The sequence below is a fragment of the Diorhabda carinulata genome, chromosome X (assembly GCF_026250575.1).
Source record: "Diorhabda carinulata isolate Delta chromosome X, icDioCari1.1, whole genome shotgun sequence".
Lineage (NCBI taxonomy): Eukaryota > Metazoa > Arthropoda > Insecta > Coleoptera > Chrysomelidae > Diorhabda > Diorhabda carinulata.
The window spans coordinates 65,685,977-65,712,296 of record NC_079472.1 but is presented as its reverse complement, the minus strand read 5'-3'; the positions used below and the strand labels follow the sequence as shown (position 1 = coordinate 65,712,296).

The 26,320-nt window shown below is 30.3% G+C and overlaps 2 protein-coding genes across 5 annotated transcripts; one reads left to right on the top strand and one right to left on the bottom strand.

Annotated features, from left to right (window-relative positions):
- Positions 1-419: 419 nt before the first annotated feature.
- LOC130902142 (uncharacterized) lies at positions 420-7,993 on the bottom strand. Of its 4 annotated transcripts, none has more exons than XM_057814010.1 (8): positions 7,666-7,993; positions 6,607-6,837; positions 6,026-6,353; positions 5,504-5,682; positions 5,161-5,266; positions 4,857-5,107; positions 3,528-3,652; positions 420-1,974 (listed from the first exon to the last, which is right to left on the bottom strand). In XM_057814010.1, the coding sequence occupies exons 1-8, from the start codon at positions 7,706-7,708 to the stop codon at positions 1,825-1,827; spliced, it is 1,413 nt and encodes a 470-aa protein (XP_057669993.1). In that variant the 5' UTR covers positions 7,709-7,993; the 3' UTR covers positions 420-1,824. The 4 variants fall into 4 exon arrangements, with proteins under 4 accessions (XP_057669993.1, XP_057669991.1, XP_057669994.1 ...); XM_057814008.1 differs by having other exon boundaries at positions 6,026-6,383; positions 7,666-7,838; XM_057814011.1 differs by having other exon boundaries at positions 5,161-5,263; positions 7,666-7,821.
- Positions 7,994-8,072: 79 nt separating this feature from the next.
- Positions 8,073-25,748, top strand: LOC130901409 (nuclear pore complex protein Nup154). The gene is made up of 17 exons (XM_057812801.1): positions 8,073-8,534; positions 8,781-9,014; positions 10,802-10,962; positions 11,184-11,455; positions 11,565-11,958; positions 13,123-13,474; positions 13,537-13,772; positions 13,829-14,081; positions 17,786-18,036; positions 18,825-19,099; positions 19,918-20,065; positions 20,122-20,381; positions 22,288-22,528; positions 23,191-23,419; positions 23,472-23,592; positions 24,566-24,694; positions 25,552-25,748. The coding sequence occupies exons 1-17, from the start codon at positions 8,258-8,260 to the stop codon at positions 25,676-25,678; spliced, it is 3,960 nt and encodes a 1,319-aa protein (XP_057668784.1). The 5' UTR covers positions 8,073-8,257; the 3' UTR covers positions 25,679-25,748.
- The last annotated feature ends 572 nt before the right edge of the window (positions 25,749-26,320 follow it).

Genomic DNA, 26,320 nt, shown 5'->3' with positions numbered 1-26,320 from the left:
TAATCCTGGATCCATCCAAGTAGCAGGTGGCTCCATTATTTAGTCATACAGACTACAATACTATTTTTTGTCATCGGTATGTGCCTCCAAGTTTTTATTATTAATGGTCACAAACGCCATTTGGACATGATGGTATCTCTTGTGAAAGTTCAAGTTTCTCAGTGTATCTTCTACTTAGCATCATAGTAAAATTCATTTCAGTGCTTATGTTTTTTCCATTTGTCTCTTAAAAGATTCTTTAATGAGATGTTACATTATTTTCAACGATATGCTGCCAGATATTAGTTTCATACAAGTTAGTGTGAATCACAAGAATATGACCTTTTTAATAATTAATTACAAATTTATCAGCAATTTCTCGAGACCATAACTACTTTTAGTACTGTTTCCATGTGTAGAAGGTAGACTGATACAATATACCAAAAATTATTATTTTAATTTGTAAAAAAATATAATACCCTATATATGATGAATAACAAACAACAAACAACGGACAATTATTAACCTAAAACATCGTTTAGATGGGAAAAATATCCATATTAAAAGTCATTTTTAATACAAAACTGTGACAAAAATTATTTTTGTTGAATACTTTATATATAACATAATTTTTTTTAAATAGTGACTCCTATACTATGTTTCGGGGCAGATACATGGACCACAATACAAAACCAAAGAAATAAGAAACAGAGCATGGAGATAGAATATAGACGTTAAATCGAGATTGGACAGAATTATATATACTAATAATATACCACCACTACACTAACGCTACACTATCTGACGCACATTTAGATACCCAAGTCTTCAGAGACTGAAGCTAAGATTTTAGTTCAAACGGGAGTTGCTTGTTTATTTCATGAAAACTTTCCAAGTTGGTCCCGAAGAACAATTAACCAAATAGAAAGGAAGTTTGATCATGTTAGACAGATGAAAAAAGTAGCTGCCAATGCAGTAAGAGAATATTATGCATTAATTTCAAGAAAAACCACATGATTCTGGTCTAAACTGAGGTTAGCCACACATCAATTTTTCGAATATTGAAGAAAAATAAAAAGCATTCCATCTTTTGTTTTCCTCACTGGATGAGAGAAGAACATCCTGAAAGAGTAGATGTTTGGACAGGAATTGTTGAAAATTATACCCCTTTTTCATTGATTGCAACTTAAATGAAGATAAATATTTAGAATAACTTCAAAATAATGTCGTGTCAACTCTGCTATAGCAAATCCTCACGTTCCTGTGATTATAATATGGTTGCAGCAAAAAGTAGCAACGCCCCATTACCAAATCAATGTCTGACAGTACCTGAACCAATTTTATCCAAATCTGTGGATAGGGAAGCGCGGATCTATAAATCTCCTGATTTGACGTCATTAAACTCCTTTTTGTGGATATATATCAGAAGTATTATATACAAAAGTAAATCACTCAACTTTTAGATAACTTAAAAAGACGAATAGGGCTTGCAATTAGATCAGTCACGTCTGAGATGTTGAATAACGTTAGAAGACATTTCTATATCATATTTGCATATTGTTAAGACATTCGTGGTGGAATTTATTCCATTTGGCTGTTCCACACTGTATAATCATCATAACAGGATCAAAAACAAACTTTTCGCAATAGTTTCGATTATCCTTATATAAAACCGTAATTTTCAAGTAGATTTAATTTTAACCGTACCATTTGAACCTTAAATTTACTTTTGTATTATTCTATTAACCCCCTGTTTAAAACAAATAATTGTACGTTGTTAGTTAACAAAATAATCTTACATATAATCAACAAAAACAATATATAAAATATATGAAAAATTAAAATTTACTCCCTTTCGCTAACTATTTTTTCTTGTCGCTTCCTACATACATTTATATGTAATCTGATATTAGATGAAACCACTTTGTCGCATATTTTACATGTAAAAACTTTTGTAGCTATTACTTGTTCTTCACCGCAATTTGAAGCGTGTTCCTGAAACAATAATATCTGATATTGAACACACTAAACCAACAATTACATTGTCTTTCATAAGTCACTAGCTCGAAGGACCAAACAGTATAAATTTATGTTAACAGTGTGTTTGGTATGATTTACATCAACAGTTCTAGAAATTGAAATTTAATAATTTTAATGATATAAAATTAACAATAAAAGAAAGCGTGAAACTTTCATAGCTTCGACGAATGGCATCAACTTAAGCAAAAGAATGTATTCACAAATAAATGTTCTCATATTTTTAACATGAAAAAAGATTCTATTTCGCTATGAATATTTAGTGCTTTGAAATGTAAATAAAACTATTAAAACTGCCCTTTCACGTAGAAAATACTATAATAAAATTGTTTTGTTTTGTAAAATTGGACTTGGGCTCTTATAGGAAACCTAATGGTCCCTATTTAACCGTTAATAAATCACCAAAAAAAGTTTGATATTTTTATAAGAGTTACAGGGTAAAAACTAGGTTGTACACTTAACACCCCCTTGTTTTCAAGTTTAGATTCCACTGAAGAATAGGATCGATATTTGAAAAACAATGATTCACATAATTTTAGATATAATGGATTTCTGAGACCTCTATTTAAGTTTTTGGAAAATTTAGGCGATTATTTGGCCAAATTCTGGTGACTTTTGACCCGCATGAGTCTATTTTTTTTATATAGACGCATAAGAAACGACATAGAACAGATGAGAGATCAAAATATGATGATTGGGGACAATTTACTTCTATACCAAGTTGGATCCCTGAAAGGTTATACGGTCTCAAATTAGAGCGCCGAATTTCAAAAAAAAATTGGACATACCAAATGTTGTACACTGTGTGAGGGTGTCAAGTGCATTAAATAATGATAAGTAGAAGGCTGCTACTACTACTACCACTGGCAGGCACTTCGGCCCCTAAAGAGCCTTGGTCTTGTCCACCACATTCCTCCAGTCTGGCCCTCTTGACTTCTGTCACCAGTCTAGGGTCTTCATAGAGCTGGTAGAGCTCGGTGTTTGCACGGCTGCGCCACACGGCCTGCTCGCACACTGGTCCATATATTCGATGATCTTTCGCTTCCACGTATTGAGCAGCCGCTCCTCGCAGATGTTCAACTCCCAGGTCTCGCTAGGGTACGTGACGACCAGGCGTAGAATTGTGCGATAGCTTCTCCGTTCCCCAATTCAGTAAACGTGACTTTAATAGTCGTTGGAGACTGAAGTATGTTCTATTCCCCAGTTTTTTTATCCGTCAGTTGATTTTAAAAATTTCATTTTCTTACCATAAATAATTTAATTATAAAACTTGTTTTACTCCATGTGCACCAAAATTGATATTTTTAAGTTAATGATTGCAAAGAAATTTATTTTTTTCGACATTTTGAGCCGTACTTCGAGGTCCTATAACTCCTAAGCGATGCAACTTGGTGTAGAAGTAAATTGTCCCCAATCGTCATATTTTGAGCTCCCCTATATTGTGTCAATCTTGTATGGGACACTCTGTATAATATAAAATACTACAATATGGAAAAAACATTTACATATACCTCAATTACATCTTCTGTGAACAGTCTTGCACAAATAGGACATTGCACATTTGTAGAATTATCATGTTGACTTGTTGAAGGCCTAACTGGTTCGAACAGTTCAATTTCTTTGTGTTGAGCAGGATCTTAAAAAATATAAATTGAATTATACACCCCACAAAAATTATCGCATCACTGGTATTTTAGAATATTTTTAATATTTAATTTTAGTTTTTTGGGACAATCTGTATACGTTTCAACTTAATAGATATTTCTGGTTTCTTATCATGGGCAAAAAAATATCACAATTTCTTACAAATTTTTTTGGAAGCAAAAATGCTGGAGTAAAGCATTCCCCTCTTGGAGAATGCATTGAGATCGAGAACATTCTAAGTAAATTGTGTTATTGTATAGTAAAAATTTATATTTATTTTGATAATAAATCGGAGTAATTGAGAAGGCCCTGATTCTCAAAGGACCGTAGCGCAGATTACAGAAAGAAAGAAGTTAAGAAGATCATCTAAATCATTTTGAGAAATACATTTTGGCTCATTGGACATACTTTCAAAATCAGCAACATTTTGTGATGAGCTTGGTCTTTCAATCACTTGTTCTAAGGGTTAAGATCTATTTTTAGCCACTGAAGAGTCAGATGAACACTACACTGAATTAATACTTACTGCCTTTTAGCACGATTTATAGTTTTTAGAGAATTAACATTCACACAACAAAAATAACAGTCTTTTTTGTTGTAGCATTGTGTATCAATAATTGTTTTAAAATTTATCACGGAAATTCAATTTTGTATTTTTATATATACCTACCTATATATTTTATTTTTTAAAATCAATACTTTTATTATATTTATGTGCTTTTACTCGTTCTGTAATAGTTTTTGCATTTTTATTTTTTAATATGTATCGAAATAATATACTAGTATATTATGTGTCATTGTTTGTAAATTTGATAATTTTTAAATTTGATGTTTTCACTTATGCTGTTATTTTTATGTATTTGTTTGAAATTATGTTATTTTTTCATTGCATTTCATAAAAAATAGTTTTTCATTTCAAGTATAAATTTAAAAAATAGTAATATAAATGACGTTCTCTGGTTGTGAATAAGAAAGGAAACTCCCTGGTAAACAGGTTAAATTATAAAATCAAAAACAAAGTAACTCTAGCTGTTTAAAAAATTTTGAGGGTAGATTTGACAAGAACAAGCCATAATTGAACATTACCAATGACAAAATTCACGATAACAGCCAAAACATTAAGTTTTGTAAGCTAGTGTAGTTTTGAAAATAAAACTCTTTCCTAATGTGAAAAGTTAAGTTATACATAAACATACTTTTAACATTCGATTTTTGGGTTTGTGTCCTGGTATTGATTGGCTTCCTTTTAGTTGGAATAGGGGGAATCACACGTTTAGGAAACTCAACATCAACATTGGTAACATGTATAGAGTCTTCTTCATTCTGTTCTGACTGTTCAATATTAGATGTCAACGTTTTATCAAAAGCCTCTAGCTCTCGTTCCTCTCTCTGTTTTTTTATATCATCTTCTTTTAATTTATCAAATAATTTTTCTGCTCTTGTTAACCTGGAAATTATAATTTTTTAGATGCTAGAAATAAAAATAGATTATCGGTCTACCTTTTCGAAGGAGAATCTGCAAATAACGTAGATCGGTTCATTATTTCAATATTGGACAATGTTTTCTTTGATCTGGCAGATATTTTTGGCACTTCACTCTGAACTACTAAAATTTAAAAATAAATCAGAGAGAAATAATTTATTATTAAAAATCAGTCTCCAGCAATACAATATGATGCAGACATATTAAGACATCCATTAAGACAGACTACAAACACAAAAAAAATCCAACTAAACCATTAGGCCAGAATAAAAACCAATTTCTCAAAAATTGACAAGTGAGCCTCTAAGACACAAAAATCTGGAATAGTATCAATTTAATAAGTTGAAATTTATTACTCACCCTCAGTTAAATCCGATTCCATTGGTTCCTCTGCAGATTCAACTTTCTTATTGGGTTTCGTTTTAGATTGCCACTTAGGCTTCTCTACAGATTTCAATTTTGGTTGCTTGGGAGGGGAAGTAGAAATATCATCGTCATCATCATCATTATATATTTTTCTTTTTGTTTGTCTCCCCGCTCTATTATAAAGATTATCAAATAAAACTAATGAATTCTAAGAATTCTTAAATTTAATTAATAACAATGAAGAAAGATATTTAAAACTTAAATATATAATAGTTTCTAGAATATATATTCTGAGTAAAAAAGAAATATAAATTATTTAAATAGTTTAAATAAATGATTATCAAAAATGAATTTCAATCATTATTTAATCACTTAATAGGTAACAGTTTCAAGAAGCAGCTTTAAAAAAACTGGAAGAAAATAATAAATATTTCTCCTATTAAAAAATGCATGCCAAAAGCAATAGTTCTTCCAAATATGAAAACCTAGTACTAAGTCATTTCTTTTTTCTCTCACCTACTAACATACGTTTCTTCGGTTTCCTCAAAGGCTTCAGAAACAGAATTAAAATTAGTTAACTGTATAGGTTTTGGTCTTGGTGCCGAGAATAACGATTGTCTTGATAAATCAGCTCTCAATTTCTCCATATCACTATGGTAATCAAATAACATCTTCGCTTTAGTCTGTACATCGGCATTAATGAATATTTTACTATTTTGTATGCTTATGTATTTTGGTTCATGAAAAATTATTTCTAAAGGACAGCCATCATCTTTGGGCATATCATTAAAAGTAAAACTAGCTTTTGTTGCATCTTGAGGAATGCTGTCATCTTCGTTCTCCTCTAAGATATCCATATTAAAATTTTGCTTATCTAATGTGGAAAATTAGTTTGTTTTGTATAAATATTATATTGCACATATAAGCAATGTAATGTTTGATCAAATTGTAGAAAAAGGTATTTAAATTTACAATTAAAATATTTTAAATATAAAATTACTAATATCTGATGTAAGATATGAAACTGATTTTAGAGTATGATATGTGCAGCAACATATATAAAACAGAACAGACCAAAACAAAGTAGTTGAACTTACCTGTGCTTCTTTTATTACAATTCCTCATCTTCGATTTTAAAGAGCTAGATTCAAGATCACTGTTGTCTAACTGAGTTTGTGAATCAATATCCGATTCAAACATATCTTCAGGACTATTGTGAATTACCAGTGGTTCTTTTTCACATAAAGATGTATCTTTAGAATTTATGACTGCTTTATAATATTGTTCCATTTGCTCCTTTGACATATTATCCTCATATATTCCAGCATCTACAATGTTTATTTTCATTCTTGAATTCTATTTCTTATATAAAGAAAAGTGCAATTTAACAATGATATTGCCCAAAGAAACTAAATTCATATATCATACTATTTCCTCTAATATTGTTTGCATGTATCCAAAAAAGAAAAACAATGTAAAACAGATGGGGCTTATATTAAAATAAGAATCCCAAACCTCTTCATTCCACGGTTATGTCACAAATCTGTACTGATTTAATTCAATTATGTATGGTGCCAATCAAAGCCCCCTTTTCAAAAACAAACACCCACTGCTGAACAATGGGCAAGGAGTAACAAAGAGATGGCAGATTTACTTGCAGAACCTCTTTCTAAATTTTTAACACCTAATAATGATATAGAACTAGAATATAATGGTATCCCAAGCTCAAAACTCTGACACTAAATAACTGACAGATCTGTTAACTCTTAAGTAAATTAAAAATAATATTAAAAAAATATTCCGTTTAAATAACAAAACATCCCCAGGACTTGAACAAATTAACGGAAAATTCTAAAAAATTTCTTCAAAAAAAGGATAGCATAATGTTAACCAACTGATTTAATGCTATACTGAGACACTAAATCATATCCAAACAATTAAAGGTAGCGAGCATTATATCAGAGCTCAAGCCAGGTATCATTAGTATATTACCAATTATATATAAACTTCTTAGAAAAACACAACAGACATTCCAAATGAAATTCCGCATCACATATACAATTAAAACAAAATTTTATAATAAAATATTAATTACTTCAACCAAAATTATAAGAAAAAACGTTTTGATTTACAGCCAAAATATATTATAATATTACCTTTTATAACCTTTATCATTTCTTGTTTGTTTACAGGATCCATATTCTATCAAGCTATGAGAAATAAATATTCAATAGATTGAATAAAATAAAATTGTGATAAAACTTTTTGAAAGGAACAAAAATCTTCGCGCTAAGACGTTTACATTGAGACCTATCTTATTCTGTTTTCCACTAGATGATAAAGAGTCACCTCTACGTATTGCAATAGTCATACTTTAATTATTATAAATACTAACAAATAACATAAAAATTCAGGAAATATAATAATTGATATTCATTACGTTCGAAGAATTTACAGTAAATGTTGAAAATCACATTGAAAACTATCTGTTTATATTTTATAATTTTTCGACATATTGTATAAAAACGAAGAAGAGCTTAATCTAGTCAAAAAATTCAAACTTGTCATTTTTGCTTGTTCCGTTGAGTCGTTATCACGTTAATTTGGTTTAAACTATATTTTAAATTAAAATGAACCGGTAGTTTACAGAATTAGCAATACAAATTGATTTAAGTTCAAAATTTTATAACAAGGAACTGTGGTTACAAAAATAATTTTAACTGTAAGATTAAATAGCAACCCGATAATATGAATAAGACATCAACATACAATATCACCGAAAATCCAATCCAAAAAATGGAATTGACTTCAAGAAATATAGATAATGCGTTACTGCTCGATAGTAACTCTCCAAAATTGATAGACTTTATGAATATAAATCCCCAGAATGGATCAACAGCTAGTGGTTTTGCAGATCATGACTATCCAACGTTTAGTGGGGTATCACACGTTATGAACCATATGACGCAAATAAAATGCGTGAATAATGTCCCTTTGCCATCAGAAATTGTTGACCACTTTGCACGTATCCTTTAACTATTTGTAATTATTTCTTTTATATATATATATATATATATATATATATATATATATATATATATATATATATATATATATATATATATATATATATATATACTAATTAATTTTTTATTATACAGGTTTAAATAAGTAATTTTTTTCTAACAAGTATCAGTTCTTCACTTTTATCAAATTTACTTTGTGTTGTTACTTAAACTAAATGATTATATCCTTAACCCATTAATAATAGGAGTGCAATGTCACTGTATGATGGGATTGTTTTGTGAAATAAACAGAGCTTGGTTAACTGTTGACAGTGATATTTATGTATGGACATATGAACAAAATACGGATTTAGCATATTTTGATGGTATAAATGAAACCATTGTATGTGTGGGTCTGGTAAAACCTAAAATTGGAGTTTTCCATTCCTTTATAAAATATCTACTCGTTTTGGCAACTTCTGTTGATATCATAGTATTAGGTAAGTGAATATTTAAATTTATTTGTAATTTTTATTTTCATTTTTAATATTTTTCATTATTAAATGTTGTAAATGAATAATTTTAATCTCTTAAAAAAATCTACAAGCTCATACATTAGGGGTGGATTCATGGGGGAACGTTCTCCAAGAGCTCTGCTCCAAACAATAAAAATTGGCAATTGAATAAGTTTTGTTTACTTGATAATCCACACACTTCTTCAAGTTTTGTGTACATTGCCAGTAAGCAACACCAGTGAAGAGAGATGTTTTTTTTGTAGCATCTAAAGCTGTGGACTAGAGTAGAAGAGAATGGTTGGACTTGCATGTTTGCACATTTGCACATTCGCCATAGTTGACACCATAAATGTTATACATCGTTTTGCAAAATCAAAAACTTATTGTCTTTGTCTCTAATATTACTTGTGTCAAATAGTATTTTTTATTGGTTCACTTTAGTTTATTTCCTTTTTTTGTCTAGTTTATAAGATAAGACTAAAAAATTTACACAGTAATTTTTAGAATTTAAGTAACTGCTTTGAAATGTTTTAAGCTCTCAAATTGTATATGACAATATTCGTTTTTATGTTTCCTGCATATTCACTTGGAGTGAAACAACTGATAATTCTAGCTTCTTTATGACATTTCATTTGTACAATATTCTCTTTCTTCTGTAGCATAAATTTATTTGGTAATTTATATTCCATATTTTTTTTTAGTCGGAAGTCAAACTAAAGCAGTGTAAGTTTATCTTTATGTTTTAATATTCTTTGCAAATGTTGTTTTGATCTGGAGCTACTCTATTTCCTAAAAAATCCATACCTTTAAAATTTTCCTTTAAGTCGGACCTGAATTAACATGTGTGGGTGCACTATCAGTCGTTTGTTCTCAAAATGTTTTTTTAACAAACTAATGGCACTTTCGTGATTATCATTAGAAATGGTTAATGATTCATTAGTATGTGCCATTTCGACCTTCAAACAATCACGAAGATAATAAAATTTGCATACTTGTATCATCGTGTACTAATGCCTTGAAAGAATCATAGAAAGAGAACCAATTGCTATAATTACTAGAGAATTTTGGTAGAGGTAAAGGTGTTAAGAATGTGCTGCTTTCTGGATTAGTACCATTTTTGTTTATATTTATGATGGTTGAATTAGGATTAGAGGAAGTCCTTGCGACGTTAGAATTAGTGTCTTTCCTTATTGGCTTCTTCTTCCAAAGCAATTATTTTATCTTGTTTTTGTGTAGGTGTGAACATTAACCCTTCAATATCAGTTTTTACTGAATTATAAGTTCCAAAAATTTCTTTAAGGTCTAAAATTTGCGATTCTAACGAGAAGGTATTGTCGCCTTTCCTGAATTTTAGTTTAATTTAATATCAAAATACAAGTAAAATTACGCAATGAAGATTGTCTTGGTAGGAAATAATGAAAAAGGAATTGAGCCACTAACCTTAACGAATTGCCAACGTCTTCTTGGTAAGGAAGCCGTTTAATTGTTGATTCTGGGGTAGATGTTCAAAATGCTTGTCTTTTGATTTTTCAGAAGAGATGTTTGACCAAATTGTTTTTTTTTTCAACTGATTTTACTAATATGTTTCACTTTCAATTATAAATTGATTCGATCCGGTTCAAAACAGACCAAATGTTGTTTATATTTGTAGGTGCTGGCACTCGTTTTGGCAAATATTACGCTTAAAGAACAGTATTGCTCTTTTCATAACTAGTTACCTAAATAACTATTACTTCTTATTATACCAAACTGAACAATTGAACTTATTTTAGGTGTAACTTTTACTGAAAATACTGATGAAATCCAACTTATACCAGACCCAGTATTCACATTGACGACTGACGGTGCAACAGTTACAATTATAAGTAGTACAGAGGATGGTAGGATATTCTATGGAACAAAGGAAGGAAATTTATTCGAAATTTCTTATCAGGTAATTATTACTACAAATATAGCATTGATAATTCAAAGCTTTTTAAATTTTGTAAGGTCATAGAGTGATGTTATATAGTCTTCAGCTTTCAGTCAATCTTGTCAGCTTTATAATATTGGTATAGAAAAATTTTTCTTTTCACTAACATTTCAATTCATTTATGTATTAATTAAAAAAAGAAATGTTTTGTTGGCATATATCTTGAATTCATTTTATTTTAGGCTGAAAGTGGATGGTTTGGAAAACGTTGTAAGAAAATCAATCTTTCTACTAGCACCTTATCATTTTTAGTTCCATCATTTTTGAATGCAGCATTAAGTGAAGAAGATGGTATCTGTCAAATTTCTATAGATGAAAGTAGACATATATTATACACTTTAACAGAAAAAGGAACCATCGAAGTTTGTGATTTGGGGGAAAAAGGAACTAGTTTTTCTAAAATTGTTAAAATGTCACAAACTACCTTAGTTAATCAAGCTATGAGTACAGTCAAGTAAGAAATATGTCTTTTAATTTATATAACTAGAATTTCATGGTTTGATTCTAGGTCCATATATTTCTCTTTTGTAATATATTCAAATTTCTTAAAATTTTTATTTCAGAACATTGGACAGCCAAAATTTTCGACCGATAGTAAGTATATCAGCTATTGAAGCTTCTGAATCAGCGAATCTTAATTTAGTAGCAGTATCCCAGACTGGAGTTAGATTTTATCTCACTGTAGTAAGTCTTTCTAACCAACAACCTAACCAAAGACCCTACACTCTAACTCTAGCTCACGTAAGATTGCCACCAGGATATTCGGCCAACATTTCAGTCAGACCCAGAGCGGTTCATGTGTCACATTATAGAGATAGAAATTTGGTATTGATTTCAACTGTTAACGAAAAAGATGTTCTTTGGTGTATGAGCTCAGATTTATTTCCCTTTAGTCCATCATTAGTGGAGGCTTATTCAGTTGTAACTTTGGATGGACCAGCTTTGGCTATATCAGAGGTATGTAGTTGAATATAATTGTTACTTTAGAAAAACCAGTTCTTATCCTACATTAATATGTAATATAATTATTTAATTAATAGCAATTAAAGTTTTAGATTGTTTAGCTACTTTTTTGACTAAGAGACTAATTTGCTGGTAGGAAACTAGTCAAGTTCAAAATTTCTCTATTTCAGATCTGCAGGCCTATATCTTTTTAACTGTAAAGTAAGATAATAAATTAACATCTAAAGACTATTATACTAATAATATATCAATTAAATATTTTGATATTTATTGAAAAAAATGCATGTTTTAAAGCGGTTTTTCATAAATAATTGAAAAAACTGTAAATTGTCATTACCAAAATTGAGGCTGATAAAAAAAACGAATAAATTCCTTCCTTAAAAAAACCTTTAATACTAGTTTAAGTTGAGTTAATTTATTGTAATTTTTTAATATATTTTTTTACTTATTGAATACTGCTTAAAGTACTCAGAAATATCTACCAAATGAGTTATGATGAAAATAAGAGGACCTTTGAAACTTACATTATTTTCACAAAAATTGAAATTCATAGTAAATCCTATAAGACTTTCATTATTTTATAGTAAGTAATGATGTTCTGATAAATTATTGTGTTATAGCTTGGTAGCAAACTGTTCTGCTTATTGAAACAACTCTTTTTGTTATATTAGTATTCTTGCTATTTCTTTAAAGAGGAAAAAATATTTTAAGAGGCCATCTACAAGAACTATCTTTCACTATAAATTTTCTAACCATTTTATCTAATACATCAACTCCACATTCTTTGCTGTTACGAAATTGAATAGTTTCCTGTAGCCATTATTCATTATTTTTATCAAGTTTCACTTTATACTTTGTATAGCTCCTCGTTTATTTGGTTTGGTTTTATAAATTGCCAGGGTACAATTCTCTGATTATATAGCAGAGTAGACAAACTTCTAATGTTTGACTGCTTTGGATATTACTCTAATGGTTCCAACTAGAGCCCTTTTTTGGCCAAAAATTTTGTCGCGAATTTAGCTAATCTTACTTTATATTCAGATAAAATAAAAATTTTTTTCCAAAACAATTCTTGTTAGAATATCTAGTATCAGAAATATCTGAACTGTTTTATATATAATTTTGAAGGTATTATACAAAGTCTGTTTTTTTTATTAGGTGAGAAGTACGATGCCATTACAATTACCTGACAACCAAGAAGCTCCTCCTCTTGTAGTTAGACAACATGCAGAACCACCTAAAAAGTACATAGTACTAACATCTCATAGCGTTCAAATTTTCATAAAATTGCGCCCTGTCGATATTTTGAATCAGATATTAAAAGAAAGTCACGGTCAAGATACGGAAGCACTTAAAACGTTCTTTGCAATCCAAAAGGAAGATCAAGCTTGTGCTACTTGTTTAATTTTGGCATCATTGGAAAATGAGGATAATCTGGAGGTAGCCGAATATGCTGCTAGAGCTTTCTTTTTGTATGGAGGAGAGCCTAAATTGGTGTCCAACAATATGTGTAAGTAATAATAGTAATTTCAAATAAAATTATCGTAATAATACATATTTAATATCTTTTAGTTTCCGGAACAAGTTTTGCTCCACAAATAATTTCGACACCGAGCCCACACCAATTTCAATCAGCACAGTATCAACATCAAACAATATCACCGACTTCTACTACTTACGATCTATCCACTCCATTCATATTTTCTGCCAAACATAATGGACTATATTTGTATTTAAGTAGAATATTGAGACCGATTTGGTTGCGCAGAACTGTCGATAGACTTTCTTTAGATGGAAAAAATTTAACAGTAAGTATAGATATAAATGTGTTTTACGGACATTTAAATAACATTTTCAATTTTAGACTTATAGTACCGTAACTGGAGATGATTGTATATTCATCTTGAATAATTTGACAGCCTTACACAATTTCCTTATAAAAAATACTCAACTTTCGGCAACTAATACGAGCCAGAGCCAAATTCAAAATGTTACTTTCAACAATACGTCTATGAATGTTACAAGGATGAATCATACAATACAAGATGCCCAATTAGAAGAGAGAATGTCGTTGAACGCTTTGAAAATATTTGTATCCCATTGTTGTCAAATATTGGGTGAGTTATTTTGATATAATAGTTGAAGTGCTCGATGCAATAACGTGCCTAAGCCACATTTACAAAATATCGATAAAATTGGCCTCAACAAGCCCTAAGAATTTTACAGATTCAACGACGTCAATGGTGGTGTTATTTGATATAAAAGGCAGCAATATATTTTTATATGATGAAACTTAAGTTATTGAAACGTTTATAAACAATAAACAAAATGGGTCTAGTACTGATCTTTAAGGCACTCCACATTCTATTGGCTTGCAAGAAGACATCGTTGTATCAACCCTTACAAGCTAATTTCTGTTGGTAAGGTATGACTTAACCATGCTAGAGGTGTTCCCCTGAAACTGTAGTACTGCAATTTATTAATTAAATATTATGATTAACACGAACGAAAGCCTTAGAAAAATCATAAAAAGCTGTTGCAGTGGAGTGATAGCTGTTTAGGCTAGAGTACACATTATTAAGGAGGGAGACTATAGCATCATTTGTGCATTTGTTACTTAAAAACCCAAATTGATGGGTAGTAAGTATTTTATACTTAAACAGAAATGATAAAAACTTCTTTTAGACCAATCTGTCTCAACGTAAAAAAATTTTTTATTAGCTGCCTATATGACATGTTCTTTTAAAAGGACAATAGTAAAATGCAATACTGTAAGAAAAGTGAAAAAAAAATATTGTAAGAAAAAATTTCAATTATTACATTTTTGGTTGTAACAGAGTACCTCACATCTACTGAAGTTAGGGGAAACCCAAATTCACTGCTGGATATTTCCACTAAATCAGCCCTTTAAGCTGCGGCCAAACCAGTTTGTCCACCTGGCTTCAACAAATAACGATTTTTCACCCTATTGTCTATAGTGTCCTTTGGTTTTATGAATAATACTCCTCTTTTCCTGCTTTTTCTAAATTTTCAATATTCTGTAATTGGCCCCAATTTTTCGTCTATATATATTATATAGTTATATACTAGTTTCAGCACCTGCAAAATATCTTTTTTTATACTGAGTGCCTTGAGGTGATTTGAGACGTGTCTCATATCTCTATCTTATACGACATATTTGGATTTTTTAGAAAAAAAAAAGAGTTTTGGTGCAAATAAAAACATAAGCCATAAAAATTTTAACAGAAGGGTCGTGAGCCACATACATTTACCTTTCTCTGTTTCGGCAAAGATGGACCGGTTTCAATTCCAATAACACCAGGAAGGTAACCTTCATCCTTTAAAGATTCATCTGAATTGAAATGTGGCTTCAGACCCTACTAAACACAAAATTCTGAAAATATTCGTCATAGAAAAATAAGTAATTAAATATAGTACAGGTATCTATCAACTGTTATATGTAATATTTTGGAAAACTTTCTGGGCTCCTAACGCGGAATTTTTAAAATTGTAGCTAAGGTTCCTTATTGCCGCGAGCCATTATATAGCTCTTTTCTCATTACCAAACATTAAATTAATTAAAATCATTTATTTCAGTAGCGATAACGATACTAATTTAATTTATTTTATAATATCGTGGAGTAGACATAAGTTTGGATCACTTTATGGTAGGTGTTAAAATTACAATAAAAAAATGGAAATAACAAAAATAAAGATTAAGCAAATTTGACGAGAAAAAATATTGAAAGAAAGCATACGATAGACATTGAAAAATACTTAAGCAGCCGAGTAGAAAGCCACACACTAACTGTTAAAAAAACTAGGAAAAAATTAACAAGCAGTAACAACCTCTATGAAAAAAAATCTCAGACAAAGAAAATCACTAAAAAGAAAAGTTGGACAGTGAGATACAACAAAAAAGGAAACTTAGACAAAAAATGAGATGAGAAAAGCATAAGTGAATATAACAATAAAAGAAAAAAGTAAAGAAACTATATAGTAGGTAAAAAGAGAATCTTTAGAAGACCAAATAAAAACTATAGAGGAAGATTATCAAAGAAAGGAAATTAAAAATTTTTATAAAGATGTTAAAAACATAAAAAAACAAAACAAGAGTACTACCACAAATATAAAAGATAAAGGGAATCTTGTAGATGAGGAAGAAGGAAAAAATAGATGATGCAAAGAATATTTCGAAGAAATACTTTAAATCGAAAATGCACTTAAAGAAATAGCAAATAAGAAAACATTGAAAATCAGCTTACAGCCCTACCAAACAGAGAAGAAGTTGAAGAAGTGATGAATAAGATGAAAAACAATAAAAATCCCGGAGACAATGGAGTAACAAAAGAACAAATAAAACATGGCGAAGAACATTGAAAAAGAAATTTTCAATTTACTTTATCAGATCTGGAAAACCGAGAAAATGCAAGAAGCATGGAGAAAAGCCATTATATTACCCATTTACAAGAAAGGGGACAAAACATTGTGTAAAAATTATAGGGGAATAGCCTTACTAGACGTTACATACAAAATATTCGCATCAATTCAGTAAAGAAGATTGGAAATATACGCAGAAACATTGTTAGGAGTGCCAAGGAGTGTTTAAAAAGGGCAGAGGAACATCCGACCAAATTTTTATGATAAATCAGCTGATTACTGGTTATTATGAATATAAGATACCAATACAGATACTTTTTGTTGATATCAAAAGAGCTTATGAAAGTGTGAACAAAAAAAATTTAATCCAAATATTACTAGAACTAGAAATTCCAAACAAACTAATTCGGCTAGTTAAAATGACATTAGAGGAAACGACCAATATAATAAAAATTAATAACAAGAAAAGTGAACCTTTCAAAACACAACAAGGATTAAGACATGGCTACACCCTATCAACGGTACTATTTAATCTAGTTTTTGAAGGCATGATAAGAAGAACCAGTATCAACAGAAAGGATATTATATTCAACGGAAGTAATTAATGTTTAGCTTATGCTGATGATGTGACGTTGATAGCAAAAAGAAGAAAGCTTGAAGAAACCACAAAACAACCAATAACAGCTGCAGAAGAGATAGGCCTAAACTTCAATAATGACAAAACAAAGTTGATGGAAATAAAGAATAAATGTGGAAGTAAAATAGAAAACAATTTCATAGTATATAAACATAATGGGACGTTAATAGAATTCGAGGAAGTAAAAAATTTCATGTATTTGGGTGTAGTAGTAACAGCTGTGCAGACAGCCTTAGAAGGATATTAACATTGAAAGACAATAATTGGAAATCTGGGAAAGAAAAATACTAAGAAGACTTTTTGGAGGAAAGCAGATAGAGTTAGGATAGGACAGAAGATTAAACCATGAAATCTACACACTTTTCAATAAGTCACCCATCATCGCGTTTATAAAGACAAGAATGTTACAATGGAGGAGTTATTTAGAACGAATGGACGAAGACAGCCTTTTAAAACAAGTTGCATGGAAGGTACCAAAGGGCAAGAGGAAAAGAGGTAGAACAAAAAACTGTGGGGAAAAATAGTAGAAGAAGACATTGGAGAGAAAAACATCCAGAGCTGGAGAGTAAAAGCAAGGGACCGAAAGAAGTGGAGAGAAATTACAAGGCTATGGGCCTAAATAGTCTGCATATAAGTCTATTCATAATCGCTTTCATTCATCTCTAGTTAAAAATTTCTTATCTGCTTTGTAGGATTTTATATATGAATAAAATATCATAACTATAGATACGTTTAAAAATTCGTCTATAATATAAACCCAAAAAGAAATGTATGTTTCATTTTGGCTTTTATTGTATTTTATAGGTTTATGGCGTATTCTGTGTGAACACCAATTTCACTCTTTAATAGCATCTCTTCCGGAAAATGAACAACAAATCCTTCTGAACACATCTTTTAAAGATTTGTTCCTTTATAGGCACGACATATGCTCGTTGCTCATTTCTGCATTGGTCCATTCGTATTTGGGAGATAACGCATCTGTTGATTCAATAAGCAGCAAATTAAGAGAAGTTTGTCCTCAATTGTACAGAACTGAAGATGTAGCGTTTTCGAAAGTGAGTATTTTCTCTAAAACTATTTTTCCTATCATTCTCTCTACCATTATTTTTTGTTATAGGTTGATAAGCCAAATTTTGTCTTTTACATACCATACTTCCATAAAAAGCTAGAGAAAGTTCTTCTGGTATATTTTCCAGTAGTGTGATCACTGTTTGAAAAGATGCTGGAGACAATATCATTTTTATTTAGTTCACAACCTGCTGCTCTTAATTGTCTAATAATGTCATCATACTCTTTGAAGAATTGGTTCGATTCCTTCGTTCCCTCGGTCTCATGCCCTTCATTTTTTGTGAGTTATTAATTGTACAGAGATTCCTTTTTTTTTCTTATCTTTCTTCCAATTTCCATTTCTTTCGAATCATCGTAATAACTTGCAAGGAACTCTTTCTGTATAAATACTTTGACACATTTTTCTTCCAATAAAGTTGCCATTAGAAATTCCCACGTGTCGTAATTATCATTATTCAATACTTCAATATTAAGACTGTTTTTAGAATTTACATTCATCATACTAGATATTATCTTCCTCGTGTTTCTTTAAATTTCTATTTTATATTTGTATGTCACTATGTCTGGGTTCATAACCTTTTAACCATAGAATTATGGTTAATAAGAGAAGCATTACACTTAGTAAAAAATGAAACTTATAACATTTTTTCTATATTAAAATATCTAGACATCTTTTTACTGATTTTGTAAAAATATAGGAAAAATAGTTGCATTGTTGATTTATTATAATAAAATGAGCTGTACAGTTTAAACGTACCATTAAAATATTTTTTAGGCAATTGAAATACTGAAAATGGTTCGAACTACACAAAATATCGACGATAAAGAAGAAATGATCTATTCCGCAGTACAAATATGTAAATCTATTGGACCCACTTTAAATATAAATGACGTTTGTAAAGAACTTTGCAATTTGAAAGCTTATAAAGCCGTTATTGAATTATGTGCCCATTTTGCCAAAAAAATCGACCCCGATAGCATTGCTGAAAATTACTACAACTCCGCTGATAATAGTGGGGATCAAGAAGGATACGCTTTTTACCAGGAAAGGTAAACAAATATTTTATGTTTCAATTGTTTAATCTTCTAAAATAGAGGATGTAATGTATCTTCGGGCTAGTCAATGATAGTTGACCATATGACTACTTTGTAACAAACTATTTATTATGTAAGAAAATAATTAATTACACTAGTTTTCAATAATCCGATGAATACCAAACTAATAAGAACCTCGTATCTGTTTGCAAACCGCTTTAAATACCAAAATCCTATTGTACACAAAAGCTTTTAATAATCATATTTATTGTCGTTAGAGTCACAACAATATAAAATAATAGTAAATAATTTGATATGGAATGGAACTTCAAGTATCTAAGGGACACTTGGATACACTTAACTATGACGTTGGTTCCCGTTAGGAGCGATCAGTGTAAACTAAATCTTAACGAATACAATAATAACTTGAAGTTAGGTAGGTAAATTTATGATTCTTCAAATCACATTAATACAAGACAGAAATTAGGTAATCTGAGGCGATACGTTAATGGAGGATAAAATGAGGGACACTTTGTATCACTTAACTAGAACACAAGAGGTTGTATCTCTGACTGGGTTTCATTCGTGCAATGTTGCTTAATTTTAAATTGGAAATTATAATGTCAGAACAGGGGACATTACAAATTGAGACTCGGGTATCGGGTAATGAAGGTGTGCAATAAATAGGCAATTTTACATTATTATTTTTAAAGATTGTTATATTACCAACTTCAATCAATTTTATTTGTAATTATATTGAAAGCTTAAAAAGGTCCAGGAAGTAATTTTTTAACTGAGACAAAGAAAAACATGGATTTTTTTTTCTTTTTCAGATTGGAAATTTATAGACATTTGTTAAATATGTTGGATTCTTTATATACAGAGCAAAACCAAACTCGAGAATCGTCGATAAATTATAATTATTCGAACAATCAGTCCTTAATATTAGATGGTAAGGAAGAATCACAAGCCGGATATGTGGTGTGTTGAATTTATTTAATCATAAATTTAGGTATTAAACTCTTCCTTTTTTGTAGATAAATCAAGTTATCAACGATATTTTGGATACGCCAGATGAAATCATGCATATTTCTTTATATGATTGGTTAGTAGCCAAAAATATGATGGGCGATTTATTGAAAATACATAATTCATCTTTGGAAACCTACCTTAAAAGAACTGCTGCTAAAAATCCTAATAATATAGATTCGATGGACCTCCTTTGGAAATACTACGAAAATAAAAATAATCATGCTGCGGCTGCTAAAATTTTAAATAATCTTGCTTCTCGTACTGGGTAAGTGCTGTATCATTAAAATTGTTCAACACGTACTTTTAATAATAGTTTACTTTTTGTCACTTTTCAAATTAGCCAAATTAATATGTGAAGAGGCTCATAAATTTATTGAATTCTTATGTAAGTTACTGAACACACTGTTTACACCACACTCACAATTATACTGTCTAACGCGCGTTTCTATAACCAAATTTTCATCTTTAGAGACGGGGGGTAAACCAGACAGTGTAATTGTGAGTGTTGGTGTAAACAATGTGTTCAGTATAAATATCACCAACGGTTCCATAAATTCCAACTTAGTTCTTATGTACATTGATTCATTGTTTTTCTAAGTCCAATACATTCACTTGATCCATGTTTTGGAATGCGCGACCCATGTAGATATTGTTTATTACATTTGGAATACTCGGGGTCGGGGAAATACCATTATACTCCATCCCTCCTTTGGTACTTCGTCCTGAAAGTCTCTGAGAACAAATCTTGAAATATCTGTATTTTAGTGGCTTGGGACAATATAAGAATATCCTCATTAATTCATTCCTTCAGGAAGACTATAATTAAACAATCGAAATTACATTTAAAGAAACGATGCTAAGTCCTGTAGAACATTTTAGCAAAAGTGTTATGGGTTGAACATGTCCATGCATCTCTGGAATTTATATTTTCGCTAGCATAATTCTGCCTTTTGAATACAGATTGATTAGACCAGTTGGGGTACTGTAACTTCTTGCATAGTTTTCTCATTGTATTGTATTGATTTCGAATGATACTGCTGTGTAGAGGACTCAAAATGAAATTGACCAAGAGTTTTTTAAAATGCAAACGTTTCAATCTTTATTGGGTCTAAAAATATATGGTACATTATAACTCAAACGTTGACGAAGATAAAGATGAGTTATAATGTACCGTATATTTTTAGGCTTGTTAAAAATCAAATAAAAGATCGAAACGTTTAAAAAAACTCTTGCGACAGTTTTATTTTGAGTCCTCAATCCGCAACACCAGTCGAAATTACATACTAGGAGGGACAATAATATAAACAATGACATTGTGTTGATTCTATAACAATTGGCTTGTTTATCATAAAGATGTTTCTTCTCCCAATTTCTTGATTGTTAGTTGGGTGGACTATTTCCTTATTGGTTTCTTGTGAAAAGTTTTCTGTTCTAATTGAGTGAGTGTAATTTTCTATATATGAAAACTGGCATCGAGGTCTTAAAAGATTTCATACATATAATGTTTTTTGATGGACTTGCGCCAGTACAATTACTACTACTTATAAATTTATTAGATTCACATCTACTAATCGAATGTCCTCAAAATGAGGAACACAAGCTAGGAAAAAGTTTGAGATCAATTACCTCTTCATCCGGAAAAGAAGTGCTATGTTATCTTAGAGAGAAAAATTTTATATCTAAAATCTAATGTCTTATTATTATAAATTATACTACTATGTTGTAAATGTCTTCCCTGCTAATAACTCTTAATAGATGATGCGGGGTTATGTATGTTTAAATAAAAAAAAAATATTGTTTCAAAATGTCTAGTACCCATTTTAACAGATCATATTTTTCTTTTTACATTCCCAGATGTCAAATGATAGTTTTAATCCCTCTTGTTCATATATCTTCTTCTGCTCACTGTCATTTATTATCTTTATCAATTAATTTTCATTTTTTTTTCCTCGATCCATCCATTTCTTGGTCTCTCCTCTTATTTTCTAATGGTGTTAGCATCCTCCGCTTTCTTTCTGATTTATGTTCATCATATGGATATGTTTCTTTTCCAATATCATGCATCGATTTACTTTGTCCCACCTTTTTTTGTGTTTCATTTATGTTGCATATGTTTTCTATTCTCCTCTAAATGATACAAGTTTTACTTGATTCTACTGTTTTATCTTTAGGGTGAATATACTATTTAAAGAAAGACTGTCGTACTTGGCTAGAGCGATCATGTGTATGCGCAGTGATAAAATAGGTTATGCCCCATACTTGGGCGTATTCCTTAGAGATTTAGAAGATAGAATGGAAGTTGCTAAAGTACAAGAACAAATTTTAAATGCTATTATCAATTTACAAGGTCAAATACCGAACGCGCAAGAAGCCATTAACGTTTTAAATTCCGGACTTTACGAAATATCACAGGTATGACTAGGTTTTTTACAAATTAATTTTGAGATGTTTATTTTATCGATAGCAATCACAATTTTCGATTTAGCTACAAAACTGGTTAATATATATGGGTATTTATTGTTCTATCTGGTTGAGATTTTTATTATTGCTCACATGTTTGTCTAACTATGAAATTATACTTTAGATCCATATTGGAGTTACTGCTGTCTTTTATTTTGTTCTCTAATGATATTCATGAGTAATTTTCTACAAAGCAACCAGTACGTTTTGTCCACTTTTGATATTTTTTTTAGTTGATCTTGATATCGTTCATAAGTAAGTACTCAATACGGGAAGCACATTATTTGTCCTTTTTCGGTGTTTTAAAAAGAGTGTAGAGTTATTGGGACAAAATAATGGCGTTTTCAATTAACAGTTAACCATTACATGTAGCATTTTCAATAGTTTTGAAAAAAATAGATAGTGCCGATAAACTTTGAGTAGAATATAAAAATCTCATTAATTGATTAGGGGTAAATAAATTTTTATAGCAGTAGTAACTTAACGCCACATTTATTTCGACTAATAGGTAACTTAACATTGGGAAAAGTGCATTAAGCCAAGGGCACTACTTTCAAGGATATATTTTAAAATTTCTTGTTTCTTTAATGTGCTTTTATCACATTTCTTTTCAGCTATATGAAAATTTCGCTGAGCCTTTTAAATTATTAGAATGCCAATTAGCTATTATCGATTGTGCCGGATATACCGATCAAAATCTAATAGAATCTATATGGCAACAAATTTTAACAGAAGAATTGAAGAAAACTTTTGGAACTGGAACCGACAAAGTGTGTCAGCTTTTGAATAAAGTTAAACAATTGGCTAAACAATACGCACAATCAGTCAACTGCTTCCCATTAAGTAAGTAACTTAATGTGCAATTAATGTTGTTGTAAGTATCGCATTTTTGTAGGTTACATTGTTTACGAATTGGAAATAGTAAATGCAAAATTGAAAGGAGACAAACAACTTGTACCGACTGCCCTAGAAAGTATGAATATTCCATTTGAAAGTCTGATTAATGTTTATAACAAGTAAGTATAGTAATTTTATTTATTATTTTCTTAAATTTGGAAAATGTGCAAAAGTTTTATTTCTTTGAATAGTATGCGAAGATTTGTTTGGAAAAATGACATTAAAAGTAATTGTAATTTAAATAAAACTGATAAAAAATTAATAATCACATTATATTTGTTGGAAACATGGGACATAAAGGTGATTTAAGAGAAAACATATTTTCTTTTTATACAAATAAAATAATATTTTTATTCCAATTAGTATGAAAATAATTTTTTTTTTTTGGCTGATAAGTCCATAACTTTTTAGCTTCACATAGAATCAAAGGTCGCAATTGAAAAAAAAACTGATTATTTTCCAATATATTCTTCCTTTATTCCGCTACACTTTTCGTAACGTCTGATTAAAGCTCCTATGCCACTATAAAAATATGCTACATCCTTACAGACTAAATGTTTGTACAACGCATGTTTAATGGTTGAACGGTGCCAGATCTGGGCTATATGGTGGGTGCTCAATCTCTGTGAAGTCAGTAGCCTTGGAAAGTGAAGCCGTGTGCGCTGCATTGCATTGTCATAAAGCAAGCGCACACCTCGGCTGATTTTGTCCGTTTTTTTTTTGATAAAATTTTACGCAACTGCCTTAGTAAGTAAATCTGGCGAATAGAACTTAAGAACTATTTCTTGATTTTTTCTGGAGTAGTCACCGTCATAAGATGGTTCACCTTAAATGATTCTCGTCCCCAGCGAAACAAATTAGACCAATTTTAATTGTTGAAAAGATGGAAGCAAGTCACCTTGAACAGTTTCCATTCTATTTTTGATTTATATTGGTGTTAATCATTCTTTAGTGAAAAGCTTTATAACAGCGCGAAACTCAATTTGAGACATTTTTTTAAATAACTTCAACTGATGTCTACTATAATAAAATTAAAACTAAGTTTTAATATTTCAATTGTGTTTTTTTGTTCCAATTTTTGTTGTTTTTCAGTTTAAATACATTGTCAGTTAATGACCATTTTTGGCAACTGGAAGAGAATGAATTTCACTTATCCGAAGCCATTGCCGCATTAATAAATTGTTTTCTGAGTAACTATGATACATACAACAGCATTGAAAAGTAAGTTTACATTTTTTTAACTTTAATAATAATCGATCTTATTCTATCTCTAGTATAATTACTTAATTCTGAAACATTTCTACCTTTTCAGGGCATTTCGGAGTTGAGTCTATATATAGTGGGCTCCCTTTTCCACATCAGTGTCCATTCTTCCCTATTCTGTTTCTTTTGTTTAATATTTTGCCATCTTATTTCTCGATTTTTCCCTGCCATCTTAATTTCTTCTGCCCATCTCCTCCTCGGTGTTACGATCTTGTTTTTGTATATTTCGTGCTTCATATATCTTCTTCTCCCAATCTCATACATAGCCAAACCACCTAAATTCTCCTTCTCTTTTGTTTTGAATTGGTTTTAAATTCAAATTTTTTCTTATTTTGCCATGTCTTGATTTATTATCTATTTTCTTTCGAAATCTAATTTCTTTATGTAATTTGTATTTTACTTTTTTGTTTCTGTGTCAGTGTACATGTCTCTGATCCATGTGTCAATATGATTGTGGCTAGTACTTCATATATTTTTATTTGTTTTGGTATTTCCTTTTTGGTTAGAAACTGTCTTAATTGCATTAAATAATCTTCCAGCTCCTCCAATTTTCTCGTTTATATCTTGTTCCGACTTTCCTTCTTGTGTTGATGTCATGCAAGGTATTTCGACCTGCTCTTTATATGATTCTTCTAATTTTATCTTTTGGTTTATTATTGTTGACTTAGTTTTTTGTTCGTTTATAATCATTATCTGTAGACTGTCATTGTATAGTTTTAAGTTTGAGTTCAAGGTTTTCTCATCTTCTACCATTATTAGAAATAATGAATAAAAAAAAAATGTTGATTATAATTCGATTAATTGTGTATTTTTAGGAGGAGAATCACTTCATTATGTCAAGATACGGTGGTGGCTCTATTATCCAACTTATACAGTAAACCGAATACAGAACTGTTAATTAATAAGCTGAAAAATATACAAGCCAAGTTATCTAGAATTTAATAAAATATATTTTTGTCAATATGAACTTTTTTTTAATTATTATTATTATAATAGATAAATTTACATATGCTTTCGTTTTATTTACTTAATAAAATTATATTTGTTACCATATAAAATATGTCATTTGGGTGATGATATAAATATCTTCATCAAAGGCTGATGCTTTTAGTTTGGATCTACAAAGAAAACACTTAAAAACAAAACGTTGGATATGTGAGTCAGTGCGTAAAGGTCGTAAATCCACCTCGCAACACTTTGATCTATCGTGCACCCAGAAATGTTTAACGGTCAGGTAGCAGTAGCAACTACATTTCAAAATGTTTCACTCACAAGGGAGACGTTCCTTTGCTTCCTTGCAGAAACGACAAGCGCTATCGGGAGTCTTTTCAATGTGTCCAGTGTCCAATGATGGGAACTTTTGGGACCAATTGATAGAATAAGAATGAAATCTCTTCGATTATTTCAAATCTGGGGTCTTATTGTATGTTTCTGGTTCGAGTAATTCGAATGGTGCCTGCAGTGGTTGTACTGTTCGGGAAAGACGTGTTAGTAGCCGATTCCACAGACTTAAGCTTCTCCAAAGAAATGAGTCCTGATAAGGAAGTTCTGGGTTTCTGCACGTGAACTCTGTGTTCATGAGCC

Excerpts from the sequence above, each read along its gene's own strand:
- LOC130902142 (XM_057814008.1), bottom strand. The coding sequence starts at position 7,708 with ATGGATCCTGTAAACAAACAAGAAATGATAAAGGTTATAAAAG. Across the intron at positions 5,108-5,160 it reads GCAGATTCTCCTTCGAAAAG|GTTAACAAGAGCAGAAAAAT; the intron begins GTAGACCGATAA and ends TATAATTTCCAG. Across the intron at positions 1,975-3,527 it reads TCACAGAAGATGTAATTGAG|GAACACGCTTCAAATTGCGG; the intron begins GTATATGTAAAT and ends TTATTGTTTCAG.
- LOC130901409 (XM_057812801.1), top strand. The coding sequence starts at position 8,258 with ATGAATAAGACATCAACATACAATATCACCGAAAATCCAATCCAAAAA. Across the intron at positions 18,037-18,824 it reads AAGATGTAGCGTTTTCGAAA|GCAATTGAAATACTGAAAAT; the intron begins GTGAGTATTTTC and ends AATATTTTTTAG. Across the intron at positions 22,529-23,190 it reads GACTTTACGAAATATCACAG|CTATATGAAAATTTCGCTGA; the intron begins GTATGACTAGGT and ends ATTTCTTTTCAG.